This window comes from Bufo bufo, chromosome 9 (genome assembly GCF_905171765.1).
Source record: "Bufo bufo chromosome 9, aBufBuf1.1, whole genome shotgun sequence".
NCBI classification, from domain to species: Eukaryota; Metazoa; Chordata; class Amphibia; order Anura; family Bufonidae; genus Bufo; species Bufo bufo.
In genome coordinates this window covers 204,746,044-204,769,404 of record NC_053397.1, presented here as the reverse complement: position 1 = coordinate 204,769,404, position 23,361 = coordinate 204,746,044, and the positions used below count along the sequence as shown (strand labels likewise).

Below are 23,361 nucleotides of genomic sequence, written 5' to 3'. Positions count from 1 at the left end.
AGATGTTGACATCGCTGGAGCCCAGAGAAGCATCGCAGGCCTGGAAGAAAAGGAGCGAGGAGCCGGCCCCGGGAAGCAGGTAAGTAAGCTTCCCTTTGCAGTTCCCGCAACCCCCCATTCTTGGACAACCCCTTTAAGGGTAGAAGCAATCTGTATGCTAAACTGTTACTAAGGTCCTGGTAACACATTGCTGCCACCTGTTGGTGCACATGGAAATTACAGCAAAATACACGTAACAGGCTTAGAAAATGCCCATTTGTGAGGGATATTACATAAAATCACATTAGATGACAAGGCACATGTTACCAACAAATAGTAGCGGGGAAAAAGAGTTTAGTAACATAACTCTGGGATGTTACATATCCCTCTGCCACTAAAGCTAAAGATGAACTCTTCTTTTCCTCACTCACAACTTTTCTTTTCAACTCTTTTGGCATGGTCTGTAGTTTTTCATTACACTTACTTTTTGGGTACTACTAGCATTGCTTTTGCCATCCAACTGGTTCTATTTAAGGGAGAGTTCACATCTCCGTTTCATTTTCTGTTCTTCTGATCCATCAGAAGTACAGAAAAAAACTGGATCCTATAAAAAGAAAAGCAGATCCTGTTGCACATTTGGCATCCGTTTGGATCATTTTCGTAAAAAAAAATAAAAAATTACTGCATGCAGGAAATTTTTTCTTTTTAAAAAAACGGATGCCAAATGTGCAGGATTCCTTTTTTTTACAGGACCTTTTTTTCTGTTCTTCTGATGGATCAGAAGAACGGAAAATGAAATGGAGACGCAAACTCTCCCTAACAAGGTTTTTAAACTGTTGCTCGTTAAATAAGATTTGGTTAAAGCCTCATTCCCACGTGTCCGTGATGTTATCCGTGATAAGATGGTCAGTGATTCACCTGTGAAGATGTCCACGAAGGGTTCGTATGTCCGTTTTATGCTCTCTGTGTGTCATCCGTGTTTCACTGTACATTTCAAAATTAATTTTCATTACACCTCCTCCAAATGGTCCGTGAAGCACGGGTGGCATCCGTGTTTTCCAAGGATCCCTAGACTATAATGGGCGTGACGGACAAAATATAGCATGCTAAAACCACAAACCCACAGACGGTGCTAAAACGGATGTGTGAATGCGCGCATTAAAATGAATGCCCGTGAATGACTGACGTGTGAATGAGACTTTGGGTGATCGCCTACTCAGCACCTCAATGACTAGAATGAGGGGTGCCTGTGGGGGAATTCAACACTGGAATGGAAAGGCTGCCATACTTGAGGAGATGCTCATTTAAGAAAAAATTGGAGCGGACTATAATTTTTTTTCCAAAGCTGTATATACTATGAATAAAAATAATCTAATGCCGTTATATGAAAAACCTGGAATATTTTGCTAAAATGGTCTTTGAATTTCCTGCCGTTCCCCAGCAGACCACCGCCTAAGCGAGTTGTCCCATTGACTATGGGACAGCCACATCTATAGCATCCAAGGTGTCGGCAGTCTTATGATTTACCCACATGACTGCCTCCCTGGCTGCATCTCGTCTGTGCAGGTGCTGAGAGTGTTCAGCGCAGGTGTAAATACAGGAGGTTCCATCGCCTGTATCTGCGCTTGCACAGTAGAAGATGTAGTCTGGGGAGGCAGTCATGTATGTGGGCAATGCCTCATTCACGCGTCAGTGTTCGGTCAGTGATTTTGAGCCAAAACACAGAACAGGTGCAGATCTCTCCCTTATACCTTATGTCTGTGGAGGCTCCAATTCTGGTTTTGGCTCACAATCACTGATGGAAATCACTGACCAAACTCTGACGTGTGAATGAGGCATAATCAGGAATTAAGAATCTTTTCATTCATTGACAGCAAGGTCAGACCAGTAGAGATTATAAAGTTCAGCACTACACTTTTGTATACCGGGTGCACGTTGCATGTCGGTTGCATCATGTTTGCTACCAGAGAACTGTTGTCAGCACTTTCTCTTGATCTGGTGTGTTATTGATTTCCATGGATTATAATCTCACTGCTTCCTTCCTCTGCTTACAGTAATGCAGCTTCCTAGGTGCACTGATCGCTCCGTGTTTGGGTTGTGGACACACCTCACGCTTGTCTCCTCCTCTGTACTTTGCCCTGTCCTCCTGCATTTGTGACATCGTATAGCTCCTCCTGTCACTAATATATACCCTGGACGTATAGCACAGAGCACAGTCCAGACATGGCATCCTCCATCCTGCCGGGTCTCCTCTCCCTGAGCCTCTCCGATCTGCTGTACGGGGGAGCCTGCCTGTGTGCCCTCTACCTGCTCTACAAAATATCTGCCCTCTACCTGAGACAGAAATGGTTCGAGCGAATATTCAGTGCTTTCCCAGGTCCTAAACGCCACTGGCTGTATGGCAATGCCCACGAGGTAAGTGGCATCTGAATTATAAACTTTTTTTAAATTGCTGCATTGAAACAATTGAGTTTGTTATTTAATAGCAAGTTTCTAAATGTATCGATGTAGCTGAGCTAAATGTGTCAAAATGAAATTGTGCGTTGTTTTCTAACTCTCTGAGTTAAAGGGGTTGTGGATTTAAACTTTTCCCCTATGCGAAGGATAGCTGGGACCCTCACCGAGCATGCACACTGCCTCTCCATTCATTATCTGCTAGAAATGACCACGAACAGCACTTGGCTATCTCGGGTAGACTCATAGAGATGAATAGCGATGAGCGTCAGGGGCAATATTCGAATTTGCAATATTTCGCGAATATTTGGTAGAATATTCATCATATATGGTCTTGAATGCGAAAATCGGCAATGTAATATGCACGTAATGCGCGCACAATACAGGCGTGGGTCACTATAGCTAAATTTTTCAAGTTGCTAGAAGTTTCCTGAGATTGGAGAAAATGGTTGGCGAAATCGGCACTAATGATGCAAATATTTTGGCGCAATATGTGCAACTTCACATTTTAACAGGTCTGACTACAAGTATTGTTGTGAACTTGTTACATCACAGCATTATGTCTGTAGCATGTATGTATGGACATCAGAACCAGCTCCACTATATCAGGATATAACCTACACTGACTATCTCCCACTAACTATCTGTATTATATATATAAGCTAACTAACTATCTATCTAATGTAATGACACAGGAAAGCACAGAGCACAGAAATAACACTGCTCTATCTCTCAGATCTGCAAAATACTACATACACTGGCTGCTGGGGAGGTTCCTATATAGTAAGGGGTAGGCAACTTTCCTATTGGTTGCTAGGGATGTTGCTAAGCTCAGAAAAAGACATTGCAGCCTTCTCATTGGCCCACAAGCAAGAAGGGAGGTTACTGGTGAAAAAAAAAATCAAAAATATTAGAAATTACGAATATCTATCACTATATTCTAAATATTTGAGAATTCTCCAAGTGCAGATATTCGCGATTCGAATATTCGCGCCAAACACTAGAGATGAATAGATAAGCAACGTGTTTGCTTAACCGCATATCCCCTGCAGTGCTATGTATAGCTAACATGATGGATTTGATGCAGCCGTCATGTTGGACGCATTATCATAGCAGCATGGTAAACAAAGGCGGGGATTTATCGGAACGGCGCCAGACGATTGCACCAGATGAGTAAGATTATTTTGTGCCATTTGCTCCACTTAGTCAAATTTCTTCAGTTCTTGGAAAACCCCTTTAAGGTAGTTAGATTAGTTACAGAAATTGCTGCAGCTGAAGAAGAGCAGTTTCATTCATCACAGTGGGGTTGTTTTGGCATCAGGCTCATAACTTTGTGCAAGTCCAAATCGGTAAATGAAACAGTCGCAGAACTTTCCTAAACATTTCTGAATTCAACTTGTTATCAGTGAATGGAAACATTCATAGTCTACATTCAGAGATGGAAAGCAACCTGTAATCATGTTCCCCTTGTTCTCTGCAGAGCCAGTGTTGTGTGTTACACGAGCAATTCAATAAAAAGTTTTAAAAAGTTGAAAATATTTTTCAAAATCTTTAAAAAGGGAAAAAATGCAAAAAAAACTCTGAATTACAAATGCTAAATAAAAAAAGAATTAGGCCTCATGCACACGACCGTTGTGTGCACCCGTGGCCGTTGTGCCGTTTTCCGTTTTTTTTCGCGGACCCATTGACTTTCAATGGGTCCGTGGAAAAATCGGAAAATGCACCGTTTTGCAGCCGCATCCGTGATCCGTGTTTCCTGGCCGTGAAAAAAATATGACCTGTCCTATTTTTTTCACGGCCAACGGTTCACGGACCCATTCAAGTCAATGGGTCCGTGAAAGAACACGGATGCACACAAGATTGGCATCCGTGTCCGTGATCCGTGGCCGTAGGTTAGTTTTTATACAGACGGATCCGAAGATCCGTCTGCATAAAGCTTTTTCAAAGCTGAGTTTTCACTTCGTGAAAACTCAGAACCGACAGTATATTCTAACACAGAAGCGTTCCCATAGTGATGGGGACGCTTCTAGTTAGAATACACTACAAACTGTGTACAAGACTGCCCCCTGCTGCCTGGCAGCACCCGATCTCTTACAGGGGGCCGTGATCAGCACAATTAACCCCTTCAGGTGCGGCACCTGAAAGGGTTAATTGTACTATCATATCCCCCTGTAAGAGATCAGGGCTGCCAGGCAGCAGGGGGCAGACCCCCCTCCTCCCCAGTTTGAATATCATTGATGGCCAGTGCGGCCCCCCCCCCCTCTATTGTAATAATTTGTTGGTGGCACAGTGTGCGCCCCCCCCCTCCTCCCTCCCTCTATTGTAATAATTCGTTGGTGGCACAGTGTGCGCCCCCCATCGGCCCCCCCTCCCTCTATAGCATTAACAACATTGGTGGCCAGTGTGCGGCCTCCCATCTCCCCCCCCATCATTGGTGGCAGCGGAGTTCCGATCGGAGTCCCAGTTTAATCGCTGGGGCTCCGATCATACTTACCTGCTGCTGCGATGTTCGTGTCCGGCCGGGAGCTCCACCTACTGGTAAGTGACAGCCTCAGGTCTGTGCGGCGCATTGCTAAATGAACTGTCACTTACCAGTAGGAGGAGCTCCCGGCCGGACACAGACATCGCAGCTCCCAGGTAAGTATGAATCTTTTACTATTGTACTATTGCTAGTAACCCGCTGGTCCACCAATGATCGGGGGGGGGGGGGGGGAGATGGGAGGCCGCACACTGGCCACCAATGTTGTTAATGCTATAGAGGGAGGGGGGGCCGATGGGGGGCGCACACTGTGCCACCAACGATTTATTACAATAGAGGGAGGAAGGGGGGGGGGCGCACACTGTGCCACCAACGATTTATTACAATAGAGGGAGGAAGGGGGGGCCGATGGGGGGCGCACACTGTGCCACCAACGATTTATTACAATAGAGGGAGGAAGGGGGGGGGCGCACACTGTGCCACCAACGATTTATTACAATAGAGGGAGGAAGGGGGGGGGCGCACACTGTGCCACCAACGATTTATTACAATAGAGGGAGGAAGGGGGGGGGGGCCGCACTGGCCACCAATGATATTCAAACTGGGGAGGGGGGGTCTGCCCCCTGCTGCCTGGCAGCCCTGATCTCTTACAGGGGGATATGATAGTACAATTAACCCCTTCAGGTGCGGCACTTGAGGGGTTATTTGTGCTGATCACGGCCCCCTGTAAGAGATCGGATGCTGCTAGGCAGCAGGGGGCAGTCATGTACACAGTTTGTAGTGTATTCTAACTAGAAGCGTCCCCATCACCATGGGAACGCCTCTGTGTTAGAATATACTGTCGGAAATTAGGTTTCACGATCTAACTCATATCCGACAGTATATTCTAACATAGAGGCGTTCCCATGGTGATGGGGACGCTTCAAGTTAAAATATACCATCGGATTGGAGAACACTCCGATCCGATGGTATAAAAGGGACTCCAGACTTTACATTGAAAGTCAATGGAGACGGATCCGTTTGAAATGGCACCATATTGTGTCAACGTCAAACGGATCCGTCCCTATTGACTTGCATTGTAATTCAGGACGGATCCGTTTGGCTCCGCACGGCCAGGCGGACACCAAAACGACTTTTTTTTCATGTCCGTGGATCCTCCAAAAATCAAGGAAGACCCACGGACGAAAAAACGGTCACGGATCACGGGAAAACGGAACCCCGTTTTGCGGACTGCAAAAAAATACGGTCGTGTGCATGAGGCCTTAGTAGCACAAAAAAATAAGTTCAATTAGCAATTAAATTAAAAATCAACGCCAGGACTGCAGTTTTTTTGTTTTGTTCATCACTCCTCTCAAAAAATGAATTAAAAGCTGATCAAAAAGTCCTATTGTAAGAAAAACAGATTTTTAGGAGAATGGTATAGGCTATGTATTGCATTGGTATCCTGTATGTATGTAAGGTTTTCAACAACTTTCTGTTAGGCTCCATTCACACGTCCGCAATTGTGGTCCGCAATTGTGCGGAACAGGTGTGGACCCATTCGTTCTCTATGGGGACGGAATAGATGCGGACAGCACACAGTGTGCTGTCCGCATCCGCATTTCCGGAGCGCACCGCCGATCTTCCGGTCCGCGGCTCCGGAAAAGAACAGAACATGTCCTATTCTTGTCCGCAATTGCGGACAAGAATAAGTATTTCTATGGGGGTGCCGGCTGGGTGTATTGCGGATCCGCAATGCACTACGGACGTGTGAATGAAGCCTTAATTTGTGTCTATATTTGTAATTGTCTTCTCAGAGCCAGTGTGAGCAGGTACTGTCTGTCTGGACAATGGCACATTAGTATATCAAAGGCAGCAAATAGTTGTCAACTATCTACTAGAAGAAGAAATTGTGACAATTTGTCCAGCAGATGATACAATGACTAGTTGGGTAGGAAAATATACAATATTCCAGCTGCTTCTATCAATCTTTTAAGAGTTAACTGGAAATTATTAGAAAACCAGAAGCAACAATCAGACGTGTCTGAACAATAGTCTAGAAACTGCTAGAACTGGCTTTTAATACTATAAAAGGCTGGGATTTGAGACCTAAAGATGCTATTCACCTTTACCTTACATACAGTAATCAAGCATAACTGGTTGCTATGTGTAGAAGGGCGGAGATAGATTAGTTAAACTCCATAGATATTGATGTACTCTGAGTTTTCCTTACTGAAGTCTGTGCAGTTTTATCTGAGATCACGGTTCCAGAGTTGATTATATGGCGGCTATATGATTTCAAAAATCAAGTCCAAGTTTCATTATTGTCTTCTATGGGTGATAGTCATCAGAATAAATATCTTATTTTTAAGGCTCAAGATCTGTGAGCAAAACATTGCTTGGGGCATCATTTCTAAAGCTGGTCATACACATTAGATATATTTTGGCCTAACCCCCTGAGTTGCATTGGCCATCAACCTGATGTGTATTGGGGTCGCCTGACTCTGTCCTGGTGGTAGATGTTACTATGTAGATGTTGGGGGACAGAAGGATCCTTTCGTTCTTGGGCCGATAAGCCACTGGCAAAGGTGTCTGTCGTCAGCTTTCACTCAATAACAACTCAGCTGAGCATGCCTCTATGTCTATGAGGGGATTGGGAGAGACAGCTATCTGTCGAATGCTCATTAGGCCAACAATAATCTGAAGTGCATGGTCGTCTTAATTTTATGGAAAGGAGTATCCAATAATCTCTCAAAATAATCACATTTAGATAAAAAAAGACATAATAAATGAACTTCTTCAGAGGTAAATTAGGCAAGAGGGATGAGACCAGGATTGTGTGGATCCTTTGAGGTCCTCCAATCTTGGCCAGGCCTTCCTCAGAAGACGGCAAGAGTAATAGTAGAGATAAAATAGTTTTAGGGTTTCCTGAGGAGGGTTACCTTTTTGGGGGTTTTCCTATGGGGTAAAAAGGTTGCCAATCATGCTCTTAAAGAACCACAATATGCATGCCCAAGCCATGACCATGACCATGACCATGGACCATGACCAAGCCATTGCTATGTTCTTAACAATCCCTTTATATTTTTTAAGACCAATGTAGGTTTGGGGGAGGGTGAGATAGATGAAACATGAGTGAATTTCCCCAAACAAGGTCAGACTTGCATACCAAAGTACAAGAGGGTCTTCAAGTGGGACCAGGCTCTAACACAATAATAATGGGCTACAAAGCTCCAGCAGAAGACAACTTCATTTAGAGCCAATTTTGGAGCCAATCACTTGGTATATTCACATGAGATATTTCACATATTAAAACCTATTGACTTGATACGTCTTGTATGCACAGTTAACATTGAACCCCAGTCTATATAACATATTTCCAAACTGTATGACCATGAAGCTCTGCAGCAAGGACCTGCACTGAAACATCTAGGCTAGGTGGCCTTCTGCTCTGAATAGTGATAGGACAAGCTGAGGTTTTAGCTGAAATCTTTCTTCTTCTTAACAGTTCAAACAAGATGGGACTGATTTGGACATTATAAATGGTTATGCAAAGCAATTTGATTGCGCCTTCCCCATGTGGCTTGGAAATTTCTTTGCCACTCTCACTATCTATCATCCAGACTACATAAAAGCCATTCTGTCCAGGCAAGGTGAGAAACAATTCTGTTAATATCATTTTTTAATGTTTGCATTTTATTCATTCAGAAAATTCTGTTCTGAAATTTAAAAAAAATCAGAAACAGCACCATCTAAGAGCAGCATCTGAAAAGGTCTGAACTGCAAAACCAAACATGACTCATGGGCAACAATGAGTAATGAGAAACACCATTTTTCATCTACAATAGCTTAAAAAAAAAAGTGACTTTTTGTTCCCATTCTGCTCTGTATAGTTCATGGAAAACCACAATGCTCCCTGTTTTATTTAATTTATATTTTTGGATTGCATTTCAACATACTTTATTACCCTAAACCTTAATTTCCACAGATTTTAAACCCCAACTAATTCCCACCCAACTGCCCCACAGAGGCGAGGGGAAAGAAAAAAATGTTTTATTTAGTTTTACCTTGTCTTGGCTCCCCTTCTTTTTATAACAGCAGACCTAATGTTTTCCGGTATGTCTCCCCTATGGGCGCCATCCATATCTATTCATACATCTTACTGTGCCTTTATTATAAAAACATTTTTTTAAATGTTCCTATTGTTATTCACAACTTCTAATCATTCTTTCCTTGATGATATTTCAGGACTGGAGATGAACGAATCAATTCTCAAATTCATAAATTCATCCCAAATTTTCTAAAAGGTTTTGATTGGAACTAACTGAATTTTGTGTGATTCGAGAAAGAGAAGGATGGGGAGAGATGAGAGAGATGGTGGGAGGTAGAGAGAGTGACAGAGGGAGGGGGTGGAGAAAGAAAGAGCTGAGAGGGTGGGTGGGAGGAAGAGAGAGTGATGGTGGGAGAGAGACAAGAGAGAGAGGGTGGGAGGGAGTGAGAGTGATGGAGATGGAGAGAGAAACAATGTGGGAAGGAGGGAGAGAGATGGAGGGAGAGAGACAGATGAGAGAGAGAGGATGGGTGGGAGGTGGAGAGAGAAACAAGGTGGGAGTATGAGAGACGGAGGGAGGGAGAGAGAGGGTGAGAGTGACGGAGGGATAGAGAAACAAGGTGGGAGGTAGGGAGAGGGAGGGTTGGAAAGTGGGAGAGAGAGACGAAAGAGAGTGAGAGAGGGTGGGAGAGAAAGAGAGTGAGCCTGACGGAGGGAGATGGACAGAGAAACAAGGTGGGAGGGAGAGAGACGGAGGGAGGGTGGTAGAGAGAGACAAGAGAGGGTGGGAGGGAGAGAGTGAGAGTGACGGAGGGAGGGAGATGGACAGAGAAACAGGGAGGGAGAGAGAGAATGACGAAGGGAGGGAGAAAGAGACAAGAGTGAGAGGGAGGGAGGGAGATGGAGAGGAGAGAGAGACCTTACAGGCACTTTTAATTCGGGTTGAATTTATTGGAACTGAAATTGAATTGGCCATCCGATTTGGACGAGGATCACATTTTAAGAAATTCGCTCATCTCTATTCAAGATCAATATTTAGTAAATAATAATCTAGTCTTTTGAAGACCCAAATCTGTAAAATACCCCAATATACATGTAAATGGGTCCAACTAGACATTTATTCCCAGAATGGCACTCAGTAATTTTGTTACTTTGATCCAATAGTTGAACAATTTTGGGCACCTCCAAAAATGATGTAAGAATTCTGATCCTTCCATTTTACATTTCAAGTACTCTCATGATGTTTTCATCCCTATCTTAAAAAGAAAACGATATAGAGTACGACATAGTCTACACTCCAGAAAAAACATGGATGTCCTGTCTGAGGACTTCTTGGAGACCATGTTCCTTGTACTCCTACAGATAACTAACAACTCTTGACAGATTTTAGAACTAAAACCATCTACTACCCACCATAACGGCATCTAGAATATGAAGCCGAACCCTGTTGTTTATATGAATCAAAGCCTTGTCATGCTTAACAAGCATATCCTAAATACACCTACCATGTCTTTATAGATCCAAAGGACAACTTTGCCTATCACTTCATCACCCCCTGGATTGGTATGTAACATGGCTTTGTTAGTTGTATCATATCTAAGCAGGCTTTAACCTTACATTTTCTGACCACTGTGTTTCAGATTCTAAACATAACACATTACGGAGGGTGAAATAAGGGATGAGGGTAATGTAGAAGGGACATATTCACTAACAATATGGCGTGCCAGACGGGAGGCTGTTTTCTATGGATGCAGAATTTTGACTATTTTTATACCATGTGAATTGAGACTGATGTAGAGTAATAGTGGCCCATCTCTTAAAGGGGAACGATAGTGGAACTGTATTTATGGACAAGTCGATCTTACTAAGAGCATCAATGTCATTTCTATGGAATTTTATGCAGTCTATTAGTACATTTGTGCCATTTCTGGCCGGGGAAAGGGTGGCCATAGCATTTCTCAATAGAATTACTTGCAGGGAGTCTTAAAGGGGTTGTCCAGGATTTTTTTTAAATCCACACCCCACCACCAAGAGCTGTGAAAAAATCTATACTTACCTGTTCCCCGCATCTCAGTTCTGGCTCTGTGGCTCCCGGGCTGTCTACCCCAGACTTCCTGTCTGTATCTGTCAACTTCCACACGAGAGAGGTCATGTGCACCGCTGCAGCAAATGATTGACCTTATTGATGGCTTTCTCCCCATGTGAATTATGACCCAAAAGGGATGTAGGACACGTCATCAATGAGGCCAGTCATTAGTTGCAGCAGTGCACATGACCCCTTCTGTCAAGTGCAGTGAAGACAGTCCAGAACCCACAGTACCAGAATGGAGCAGCAAGGAGCAGGTAAGTATAGATTTCTTTACCCAGTACTGCCGGATTTGGGAAGGGGGGGGGGGGATAAGATTTTAAAAAAAATTTTTACACAACCCCTTTAAGGGGTCAAAACAAGGTCATGTTACCAGTGGGGTTCCACAGGGATCTGTACTGGGACCAATTTTGTTTAATATCTTCATAAGTGATATTGCAAAAGGCCTCGCTGGTAAGGTTTGTCTTTTTGCTGATGACACGAAGATATGTAACAGGGTTGATGTTCCTGGAGGGAAACGCCAAATGGAAAAGGATTTAGGAAAACTAGAAGAATGGTCAGAACTCTGGCAACTAAAATTTAATGTGGATAAGTGCAAGATAATGCATCTGGGGCGTAAAAACCCAAGGGCAGAATATAGAATATTTGACACAGTCCTGACCTCAGTATCTGAGGAAAGGGATTTAGGAGTAATTATTTCAGAAGACTTAAAGGTGGGAAGACAATGTAATAGAGCAGCACGAAATGCCAGCAGAATGCTTGGATGTATAGGGAGAGGTATAAGCAGTAGAAAGAGTGAAGTGCTTATGCCGCTGTACAGAACACTGGTGAGACCTCACTTGGAGTATTGTGCGCAGTACTGGAGGCCATATCTCCAGAAGGATATAGATACTCTAGAGAGAGTTCAGAGAAGAGCTACTAAACTAGTACATGGATTGCAGGATAAAACTTACCAGGAAAGGTTAAAGGACCTTAACATGTATAGCTTGGATGAAAGACGAGACAGAGGGGATATGATAGAAACTTTTAAATACATAAAGGGAATCAACTCGGTAAAGGAAGAGAGCATATTTAAAAGAAGAAAAACTACCACAAGAGGACACAGTTTTAAATTAGAGGGGCAAAGGTTTAAAAGTAATATAAGGAAGTATTACTTTACTGAGAGAGTAGTGGATGCATGGAATAGCCTTCCTGCAGAAGTGGTAGCTGCAAATACAGTGGAGAAGTTTAAGCATGCATGGGATAGGCATAAGGCCATCCTTCATATAAGATAGGGCCAGGGGCTATTCATAGGATTCAGATATATTGGGCAGACTAGATGGGCCAAATGGTTCTTATCTGCCGACACATTCTATGTTTCTATGTTTCTATGTTTAAGGATGGTCTGACCCATAATCACTGGTGTTGATCGAGCACCATAGTGCTCAGGTGCTCAAATAGAACACCTCGGGATGCTAGGGTGATCTACTGAGCACCCGAGCACAATGAAAGTCATTGGGAGAACCTGAGCATTAAACCAGGCACCCTCTGCTCTGAAGAGGGCAGGGTGTCTGATTCACATAAAAAGGTCAGAAATTGATGGAAACACCACTGAAATGGTTCCGTAACAGCATGGGGAGGATGTCTGGATTCTTCTTGGACTCTCAGGTCGCTGCTGGGAACGATGTTGTACGAGTAGTACGCCACTTTTACAGACTGACAATAATAGATAAATTAGATTTTAGAGGAAAAATTGTTATGAAACATTCTTTCCTGTATATTTACTTGTATATAAAGTGCAAGTGTTGCCAAAAATGACAAGGAAGAGGCACTCCGATACAACCTGTATAATGGAGAGCCTTATTCACATTGTGGTACAATTGTTCAGGTAGTGGGTCTCCTACACTCATAAAGCCTATGCACTAAGTAAAAGGGCTGCCAAATATTACAAGGAACCGGCACTTCAATACACCCTTTATTACACATAAAGGAGGGCATCATACACACCCTTAAAAAATTATGATTGATGGCCTGCTGGTGACCCTCTAAAACATTAGGGGCGAGGGCCTGCTGCTGAGCTGACCATCTAAAACATTATGGGCGGGGGCCTGCTGCCGAGCTGACCATCTAAAACATTATGGGCGGGGGCCTGCTGCCGAGCTGACCATCTAAAACATTAGGGGTTAGGGTCTGCTGCTGAGCTGACCATCTAAAACATTATGGGTGAGGGCCTGCTGCCAAGCTGACTCTCTAAAACATTAGGGGTGAGGGCCTGCTGCTGATCATACCATCTAAAACATTAGGGGTGAGGGTCTGCTGCTGAGCTGACCTCCTAAAACATTATGGGCGAGGGCCTGCTAATGATCTGACCATGAAAAAAATTATGGGCGAGGGCCTGCTGCTGAGCTGACCATCTAAAACATTACGGGTGAGGGCCTGCTGACGAGCTGACCATCTAAAACATTATGGGCGGGGGCCTGCTGCCGAGCTGACCATCTAAAACATTATGGGCGAGGGCCTGATGCTGAGCTGACCATCTAAAATATTATGGGCGAGGGCCTGCTGCCGAGCTGACCATCTAAAACATTAGGGGCGAGGGCCTGCTGCCGAGCTGACTCTCTAAAACATTAGGTGCGAGGGCCTGCTGCTGAGCTAACCATCGAAACAATTAAGGTTGAGAGCCTACTTCTGAGCTGACCATCGAAAAAAATTATGGTTGAGGGTCTGCTGGTGAACTACCACTTTGACCTGTCTACTGCCTTCCTGTCTTTCAGGGAAAGGTTTGCTGGTGTTGTCAGGACAGAAATGGCACCAGCACCGAAAACTGTTGACCCCAGGATTTCATTACGATGTGCTGAAGCCATATCTTGGAGTGATGTCCGACTGTGTTAATGTCATGCTGGTAAGGAGAACTCACCAGGTTGAGAAACCTCCTCAGCCACCCAAAAATCCATCTAGTGTAAAACAGTACAAAGAAGACAGGACGGGAGGAGGGGATCAACCTATTTGTAGTTATTATTTTATTGCAATGAATTGTATATTTGGGTTGACAATGCGTTTTGTTTAGGACAAATGGGAACTAATGGTCCCAGATAAGAAACCAGTGGAGCTTTTCCATCACATCAGCCTCATGACCCTGGACACCATCATGAAATGTGCCTTCAGCTACCAGAGCAACTGCCAGCTGAACAGGTTGGTTTTTGCCTATAATTATTTCTATCCTTGGTAGTTTTACTTCAGCGTGGTGCAGAAACCTCAGAAGGGATAAAACAACTGTCAGGAGAAAACTACGCCAGTTATCAAGGACATGTATACCATAGAGGTGGAACATGTGGCTGCTATAGAACTATTGGAAGGAGGCGGCTCAGCCCTGGTTAGTCTCATTCAGTTGGCAACCTGGTGGTAAGAACCTGTGCCGGACTCCCGTCTGCAGAGGAAGCGCCTAGTGGCCATGTTGGGTATTGCACTCTATAAAACATAATTGGTGACTTCCTTCTATTTGCAGTGAAAATGAATACATCAAAGCAGTGTATGAGCTCTCCTACCTGGTGGAACACAGAACCCGCTTCGCTCCCTACCATAATGACTTTATCTTCTACTGGAGTCCGCATGGATTTCGCTTGAGGAGGGCACTGAAAACAGCACATCAGCACACAGGTCAGGTCTTTTATTTAGATTTTTCTGCAAGTCATAATCCAATGGAAAAGATCATAATGAACTTTTTTTTAACACATTGATGGATTTTAGAGATAAGCCAGCTTGGATAGAAGCAGACCATGCAACGAGTTTGCATGATGACAGCACCGGATTGCTTTCTCTGGTTTGCATCACACAGCCATATTGATTTATGCAGCTTCTCTTAACTTCAATGAGATGTTTAAAATCTACTTTCCCCTAGAGGCAGGAAAAATGTTATCATTTAATAACATGGCTGTGAAATGGGCACTTGGGATTTGGCATAGGTCCGTTTTAAGTATTAAAATATATTATTTCTTTGTATGCACCTACCTGCGTATCTTAAACTCATGTTTAAAGGGGTTGTCTAGGTTTAGAGCTGAACCCGGGCATACCTAAATTTTCACCCAGGCTGTCCCCCTAATATGAGCATCGGAGCATTTCATGCTCTCATTGAGATTCAGCGCAGGGCAAAGGCTCTTTATGGAGATTCAGTGACTAACCGGGCTCTCCATAAGGACTGCTAGGCAGAGGCTTCCGCCCACCAGTGAGCCTGGTGATGTCACCAGCACTAATGGGCCGGCTTTAGCGCTGCCCTAGCCTGTAAACGGCTAGGGAAGCGCTAAAGCCAGCCAACCAGAGCCAGTGACGTCACTGAATACACTGCTAGGCAGAAGCCTCCGCCTAGCAGTGTAAAAACAAACAAAGAAGCCCTTGCCATGCGTGATATAGGACAAGGGGGAGCATTGGAGCAGGAAATGCTCCGATGCTGATATCAGGGGGTGAGAATGGGCTGCCTGGGTGAGAATGTGGGTATGTCCGGGTTCAGCTTTGAACCCGGACAACCCCTTTAATTTTGGTACAAGAAAAGGAAGAACAGAATTCTATGAAGTGTGGTTCAAAGTAAACATCAGTAGTCTACCCTGGACAGTTTTAGTCCAAATCTCTGAAAATATTCTTCCGGTAATAATCACATTATGTCTGTTCCATATAGAGAAAGTCATCAAACTGAGGAAAGAATCACTAAAACAGGAGACAGAACTGGAGAAGATCAAGCAGAAGAGACGTTTGGATTTTCTGGACATTCTTTTATGTGCCAGGGTAATAAATTGGGGCAGTTGCATCTGAACGTTGCAGCATTACATTAAAGTATTAAAGAGGTTTTCCAGAAAAATAATATTAAAGACCTATCCTCAGCAGGGCCGTATTTAGCGTTCATGCTGTCTTAGGCACTTTTTGGGCCCGTTCACACAGCAACGTCAGGCACAGGGGGCAGTGCTTCAGTTCACAGGCTGGTGGTTTAAAACGTTGAGATGGTACATGTACCATCTTGGCGCAGTGTCGCCTCTTGAAGCTGTGACAGGTGTCCGTCTGTGGTTTAGCTCCAATTAATGTAGTTAAGTTGCGAGCGGGTCCACGGCATTCAAAGTGAACAACCGCGGCAGAAACCACCAAGTAAGGCCTCATGCATACGGCCGTTGTGCGACCGTTCCGTGCATTGGGGACCGCAATTGCGGTCCCCAATGCACGGGCAGCATCCGTGCAGCGGGCCGGACCCATTCAACTTGAATGGGTCCGTGGTATGTCCGCACCACAAAAAAAAATGGCATGTCATATTTTTTGTGGTGCGGAACCACGGAAAGAAACACAACGGAAGCACTTCGTAGTGCTTCCGGTGTTCTGTTCCGTATCTCCGTTCCGCATCTCCGGAATTGCGGACCCATTCAAGTGAATGGGTCCGAATCCGTGATGAAGGGTGCACACGGCTGGGGCCGCGGATTGCCGACCCGCCATTTGCAGGCCGCAATACGGCCCACGGCCGCCCAATGGCCATGTGCATGAGCCTTAAGTAAAAGATTTTTACAGCGTCAAAACAAACCGTGTAAAGGACATTCAAGACAGTGGCTGCTGCACAGGTTTCACATTGCGATGCAGCTAAAAGCTATGGTTCCTGTTGATGACGGATGTCACAATCTTGGGGTTGTGGGGGGCACAGGCAGGGTCATTCACTCCAGTCGGCCTCCATAATAAATCGGAGTGATCTTGGAATTATCCAGGACGACAAAGCAGCTTTACATTACTTGATTATTTTGGTTAAAAAATGAGGCAGAGGCATAACTTTGGGGGGTGCAGAGGTTGCAGTTTTGCAACTTTAAGCGACTCTCCATTTAAGTGAATGGGGCTGAGCTGCAATACCAGACACAACCCATAAACAAGAGTGGTGCTGTTTCTGAAATAACATCAAGCCCTTTGTTCTAATCCTGGACACCCCCTATAGCTGTCCTCCAAACATTTCCAGTAACAGAGTTACGTGTCTGTTTTTTGTCAGGATGAAAATGGTCAGGGATTGTCTGATGAAGATCTGCAGGCAGAGGTGGACACCTTCATGTTCGAGGGGCACGATACAACAGCCAGTGGCATCTCCTGGACATTTTACTGCTTGGCTAAGTATCCAGAGCATCAGGACAAATGTCGGGAGGAAATCAGAGAGGTCCTGGGAGATCGGAGGACGGTGGAGTGGTGAGATATTATCTTCAATATAGAACATGACAAAGGAGTAGTAGTCGTGAAACACTATATCTCCATACGGGGGCCAACAATACATCTAGATATGGCAGTGTAGCTGGATTGGGCAATTGGGGCATATTGCCAGGGTAAGAATTCTAGGTAACTTGTTTCCATTGGCCAAAAAGCTGCTTTTCTGGGCCAGGGTATTTAGATATAGGGTGAGGGCCCAGGTGAGGGAAAGCCTTGTGATCGTAGAGGCCATCATTGCCTGAATTCATGTCACTCAGCTGAGGAGGTACACAAGAGAATATAGGGGAGCACAACACTAGAGGTGCGGGATATATGCAGAGCTCAAACTGTACATATATGGGGTTATTTTTAGGGGGTGGGAAACCCCTTTAACTTATGTTTAGAGTGATGTGAACTGCAGAACTATCTAATGTAGTTTTTAGTGTGCCTTTTGCTGCAATGATTCTAGGAAATGTTCATGAGCACAGCAAAGTCAATGAGAAGATCCTCATGGGTTTGCTGTTTTGAACCATCGACAAAATAAACATTGCAATAGTTTTGTTATTACATGGGGCAATGCAAGTAGTTACTTAGACAGACATGTCAGGAGAGGTGAGAGGTCCTCTTTAAGTATGGTATTACAGTATTATTATTACTCTTTTATGATGCCAGGGAGGATCTGAGTAAGCTGCCGTACACCACCATGTGTATTAAGGAGAGCATGCGTCTCTACCCGCCTGTACCAGGAGTGGCCCGTGAACTTAAAGAGCCAATCACCTTCTTTGATGGACGGAGCGTACCTAAGGGTCAGTGACAAATTACGAAAGATATTAACAATTTTTAAACCCAAATTATTAAAATAGTGTTTATATATATATATATATATATATATAGAGAGAGAGAGAGAGAATATATCTATGTATATATATATATATATATATATATATATATATATATATATACAGTCGTGGCCAAAAGTTTTGAGAATTACATAAATATTGGAAATTGGAAAAGTCTCTGCTTAAGTTTTTATAATAGCAATTTGCATATACTCCAGAATGTTATGAAGAGTGATCAGATGAATTGCATAGTCCTTCTTTGCCATGAAAATTAACTTAATCCCAAAAAAAACTTTCCACTGCATTTCATTGCTGTCATTAAAGGACCTGCTGAGATCATTTCAGTAATCGTCTTGTTAACTCAGGTGAGAATGTTGACGAGCACAAGGCTGGAGATCATTATGTCAGGCTGATTGGGTTAAAATGGCAGACTTGACATGTTAAAAGGAGGGTGATGCTTGAAATCATTGTTCTTCCATTGTTAACCATGGTGACCTGCAAAGAAACGCGTGCAGCCATCATTGCGTTGCATAAAAATGGCTTCACAGGCAAGGATCTTGTGGCTACTAAGATTGCACCTCAATCAACAATTTATAGGATCATCAAGAACTTCAAGGAAAGAGGTTCAATTCTTGTTAAGAAGGCTTCAGGGCGTCCAAGAAAGTCCAGCAAGCGCCAGGATCGTCTCCTAAAGAGGATTCAGCTGCGGGATCGGAGTGCCACCAGTGCAGAGCTTGCTCAGGAATGGCAGCAGGCAGGTGTGAGCGCATCTGCACGCACAGTGAGGCGAAGACTTTTGGAAGATGGCCTGGTGTCAAGAAGGGCAGCAAAGAAGCCACTTCTCTCCAAAAAAACACATCAGGGACAGATTGATCTTCTGCAGAAAGTTTGGTGAATGGACTGCTGAGGACTGGGACAAAGTCATATTCTCCAATGAAGCCTCTTTCCGATTGTTTCGGGCATCTGGAAAAAGGCTTGTCCGGAGAAGAAAAGGTGAGCGCTACCATCAGTCCTGTGTCATGCCAACAGTAAAGCATCCTGAGACCATTCATGTGGGGGGTTGCTTCTCATCCAAGGGAGTGGGCTAACTCACAATTTTGCCCAAAAACACAGCCATGAATAAAGAATGGCACCAAAACACCCTCCAACAGCAACTTCTTCCAACAATCCAACAACAGTTTGGTGAAGAACAATGCATTTTCCAGCACGATGGAGCACCGTGCCATAAGGCAAAAGTGATAACTAAGTGGCTCGGGGACCAAAATGTTGATATTTTGGGTCCATGGCCTGGAAACTCCCCAGATCTTAATCCCATTGAGAACTTGTGGTGAATCATCAAGAGGCGGGTGGACAAACAAAAACCCACTAATTCTGACAAACTCCAAGAAGTGATTATGAAAGAATGGGTTGCTATCAGTCAGGAATTGGCCCAGAAGTTGATTGAGAGCATGCACAGTCAAATTGCAGAGGTGCTGAAAAAGAAGGGCCAACACTGCGAATACTGACTCTTTGCATAAATGTCATGTAATTGTCGATAAAAGCCTTTGAAACGTATGAAGTGCGTGTAATTATATTTCACTACATCACAGAAACAACTGAAACAAAGATCTAAAAGCAGTTTAGCAGAAAACTTTGTGAAAACTAATATTTGTGTCATTCTCAAAACTTTTGGCCACGACTGTATATCTTGCAGAGATATTAACCTTATATTAAGAGTCTAAAAATTCCAATAATTTTCAAGACTAGTAAACTAGTCAATTTGTGATGAAATATTAAACCAAGATTTCATTTTTTTATGTTTTCTTCCTCTTTTATTTTTATCTTTTGTTGTGACAGGTACTGTCATCTTTCTAAGTATTTTTTGCATGAACAGATCTCCCAGCATGTGGGATAACCCTGAGGTACGTGGAGTCAGCAGTGGTATTGATATGGCAGAACTAATGTGAATGTCAGCCTAAGATATAACTACAATGGTCCCTGGTCATCAAGTCTGGAGCAGGATAGAATCATTTTAATGACTATAATTTGTATAGTAAGTTCTAGCACATCGTCTCTTGTGTTAGGACTTAAAGGGGTTGCCCAGCAGGATTAAATATAGGGCAGAATGGCTTAAAGAAAAGTATTACTCACCTCATCGATCCCCCACAGCTGTTATTGCGATCTAGGAACTATTCTCAATCCTTGTTCTTCACCCTCAATGCAACGCACGCCAGTGGTGCCAACCTGAAAAGCATTTGCGCCAAAAATTATTAGAAGGGTATTCTGGTAAAGTTGTTTTTATATATATATATATATATATATATATATATATATATATATGGTGCAGAATGGATAAAAAAGAAGCATTACTCACCTCACTGATCCCCCGCAGCTAATGTTGCAATCCTTACCAGGTCCCCGATGGTCTCCACTTCCTGGTCTTGGCTTGACATGCAGGAAATAGAGATGCTTGATCAGCCAATCACTGGCTGAAAGTGACACACCTCAGTCACTGATTGGCTAAGCAGGCATTTCTTGCTGCATCAAGCCAATACCAGGTAATGGAGACCTGCTGGGGGGGGGGGGGGGGGGGGGGGAGTCAGTGACATTATAAATTCTTATTTTTTTTTAAACCCATTGTACCCCATATATATGAAAAAAATATATATTTCGCCAAAAGCCCCCATTAATGATTTATCGTACAAAACATTTCAGGGTGGCACCCCTGCCGTGGGGTGCATTGAGTGTGAAGAACAGGGATTGGTAACAGTAACTTGAACACAGAAAAACTAGCATTGTGCACAAAAATACAGTTCAGCAACCCCTACCCTACTGAACTCTTATTGAGGTTTGACGTGGAATTAAACATTTCTGCATTTGGGATTTTGGTCTTTTCTAGGCACATCTAATAAGGTTATTTTTTTAATATATTGTGGGTACCCTTCCCCAGTAAAAAGTCAAACATGTAGAACCCTCTAGTACCAGGTGGTTATACAAGCAGCAAAAAGTTTACAAAGCACTTTCATGTCCTTTACATACTCTATATAGATTGTGGATGAGCCTCATTATCTTGTATCATCAAGCTATAGGACATCTTTCTACAATCAGGTTTATGTCTCATCTATTTATGGATTTTAGGTTTTTGATCCACTGAGGTTTTCACCGGAGAATGCATCAAACAGACATTCACATATGTATGTTCCTTTTTCTGCTGGAGCAAGGTAAGACATCTTGAAGATCTAAAATCTATGATATATGTAGAGAAATAACAGCATTGAGATACAGGTGCGGTATATTAAAGTCTCACGACGATGGTATATACTTCTAGTATCCACCGGGGTTGGACTGGGTTTCCTTGGGCCCACCAAAGGGAATGATTCTCAGGACCGAACCCCCCATATCATCCATAAAGTCTAATAGGTTTAGAAATAGAAATAGACTCTAGTGCCATGTTGTTGTTTTTTTGTTTTTTTTTACTGGATCGTTGGGGCCCACTATGGTATCAGAGCCTGGGCCCACCAAAGGATCATCTGGTTCTCTGGTGGGTCAGTTGGACTTTGGTTGGCAGTAACTCAGTAACACGTCCCTTAAACAAAGAAGACCTTGAAAATGGCTTTCATGTAAATAAACGTTTACACGAATCCTGCTCTTAGCAGAGAATTTGATACAATTGTATCCAGTCCAGACAATACCTGTGAGCCAAACGGCCTGATACATTGTAGCAGTGAGCAGCTGTGTATTGTTGTAACTGTGTTCTGAGACTGTTGGAAGTATTATAACCCTTATTCTGCTGTTTAGTAAAGAGAGACTTTGTTTTCTACCTTTAGCCTGAGTACTGACTCCAACACCTTTTGCTGGCCACAGCATCAACATCTCGTGCCTTACAGCCACACTAAAAACCACAACACCAAGGGCACCTCAAGTACCATCAGGCAGGACCCCTAACATCTGGATGTGCCCCAATGGAAGAAAGGGTGTGCCCTTCTTTCACTGCCCTGGCCCTAGGGAGCAGCAATTTATGGAAAGCCTGTGAGAGACTTTTGCAGCCAGAGCCACTACCACTCCCGTTCTCCTCTCTGGCTCCTCAGGGGCTTGTGGCAAGCCAAGCACCCAAAATAAAGCCCACATTCGTTAGTTTGCACCAGTTTTTGGTGAAAACTGCAGCAAACATTGTGTGGTAAAATTGCTCAGAATTTCACTTTTTGGTTGCTCTTGCCAAACGTTGGAAAAATGGGTGTGCTCACTATGGAATGGGCGTGCCTTCATGTTTAAAGCTTCTCATAGCTCATATATTACATTTTTTACTTTAAATTTTTTTTTGAGATTTTGATTTCAATGGGCTATTCTCAGGATAGGCCATCAATATCCAATCAGCAGGGGTCCAACACCCGGCACCCCCGCCCATCAGCTGTTCTGCAGTAGCTCCAGCTCTGGAAGTTAGACATTAATGTTAAAATCCTAGAAAACTAGAAAAAGAGGCGCACATCTTTTAATAAATCTGGCACTAATAACTCCAACAATCCGGTGTATAGAACGATAGTCTTAATAAATGTGGCCCAATGTTCTTATTTGCTGTCATTTTTGTGACATAATCTGCCCCATATTTAACAAATTTCACACCAAAATCTTCATGTCCTCTCCCCGTAGGAACTGCATTGGACAGAACTTTGCTATGAACGAGATGAAAGTCGCCATGTCTCTGACACTTCCGAGGTTTGAACTGAGTGTAGATCCCAACAATGAGCCGCTGAAGATTCCTCAGCTTGTCTTACGTTCCGTGAATGGCATTCACTTGAATCTGAAAAAGATACAAAAAACATAAACTCTGAAGATCGCAGTGATTCCGTCGTGCCTTCTCTTTTGTTTGTTCATTCTGTGCTGCTGTAATTTACCCCCAAAATGAATTATACAATAAACACCATTAATGATGTATTGTTCAATGGAGAATTTTGTGTGCTGCCCCCTAGAGGAATAAAAGTGGAATTAACATGAATGCATTCTTATGTGAGATGGCCATGATGGTGCTTGGAGCTACAGGATATCATATTCCAGCTCCACTGGTCATTTTAAAGCTGGGGACATAGGTTAAAAGGGGTGCACGGGTGGTAGTCACACCCAGACCATGATGTCAGAAAGAATTAAAGACCTTCACACAACCTGTAATATAATTACATGTGCAGAAAGCTACCCCTAGTGGTGGCAACCTTTTAGAGGAAACATACCTGCTGTGTCGAAGTCAAGAGAGTTTTCCTGTTTGGGCAGCCAGCAGGACAGACCTGGTTTTATAGATTTGGCTTATTGCAGATACAATACCGAAAATATAACGTTTCCCCACTCTGCCAGT

The 23,361-nt window shown here is 43.6% G+C and overlaps 1 protein-coding gene across 1 annotated transcript; it reads left to right on the top strand.

Moving 5' to 3' along the window:
• Positions 1-1,988: 1,988 nt before the first annotated feature.
• LOC120979036 (cytochrome P450 4A4-like) lies at positions 1,989-23,010 on the top strand. Its single transcript, XM_040407554.1, has 12 exons — positions 1,989-2,394; positions 8,400-8,544; positions 10,461-10,505; positions 13,782-13,909; positions 14,075-14,199; positions 14,513-14,664; positions 15,677-15,783; positions 17,012-17,202; positions 17,872-18,005; positions 19,875-19,939; positions 21,156-21,238; positions 22,665-23,010. Exons 1-12 carry the CDS (start codon positions 2,203-2,205, stop codon positions 22,837-22,839), a joined length of 1,542 nt encoding a protein of 513 aa, XP_040263488.1. The 5' UTR covers positions 1,989-2,202; the 3' UTR covers positions 22,840-23,010.
• Positions 23,011-23,361: the final 351 nt, after the last annotated feature.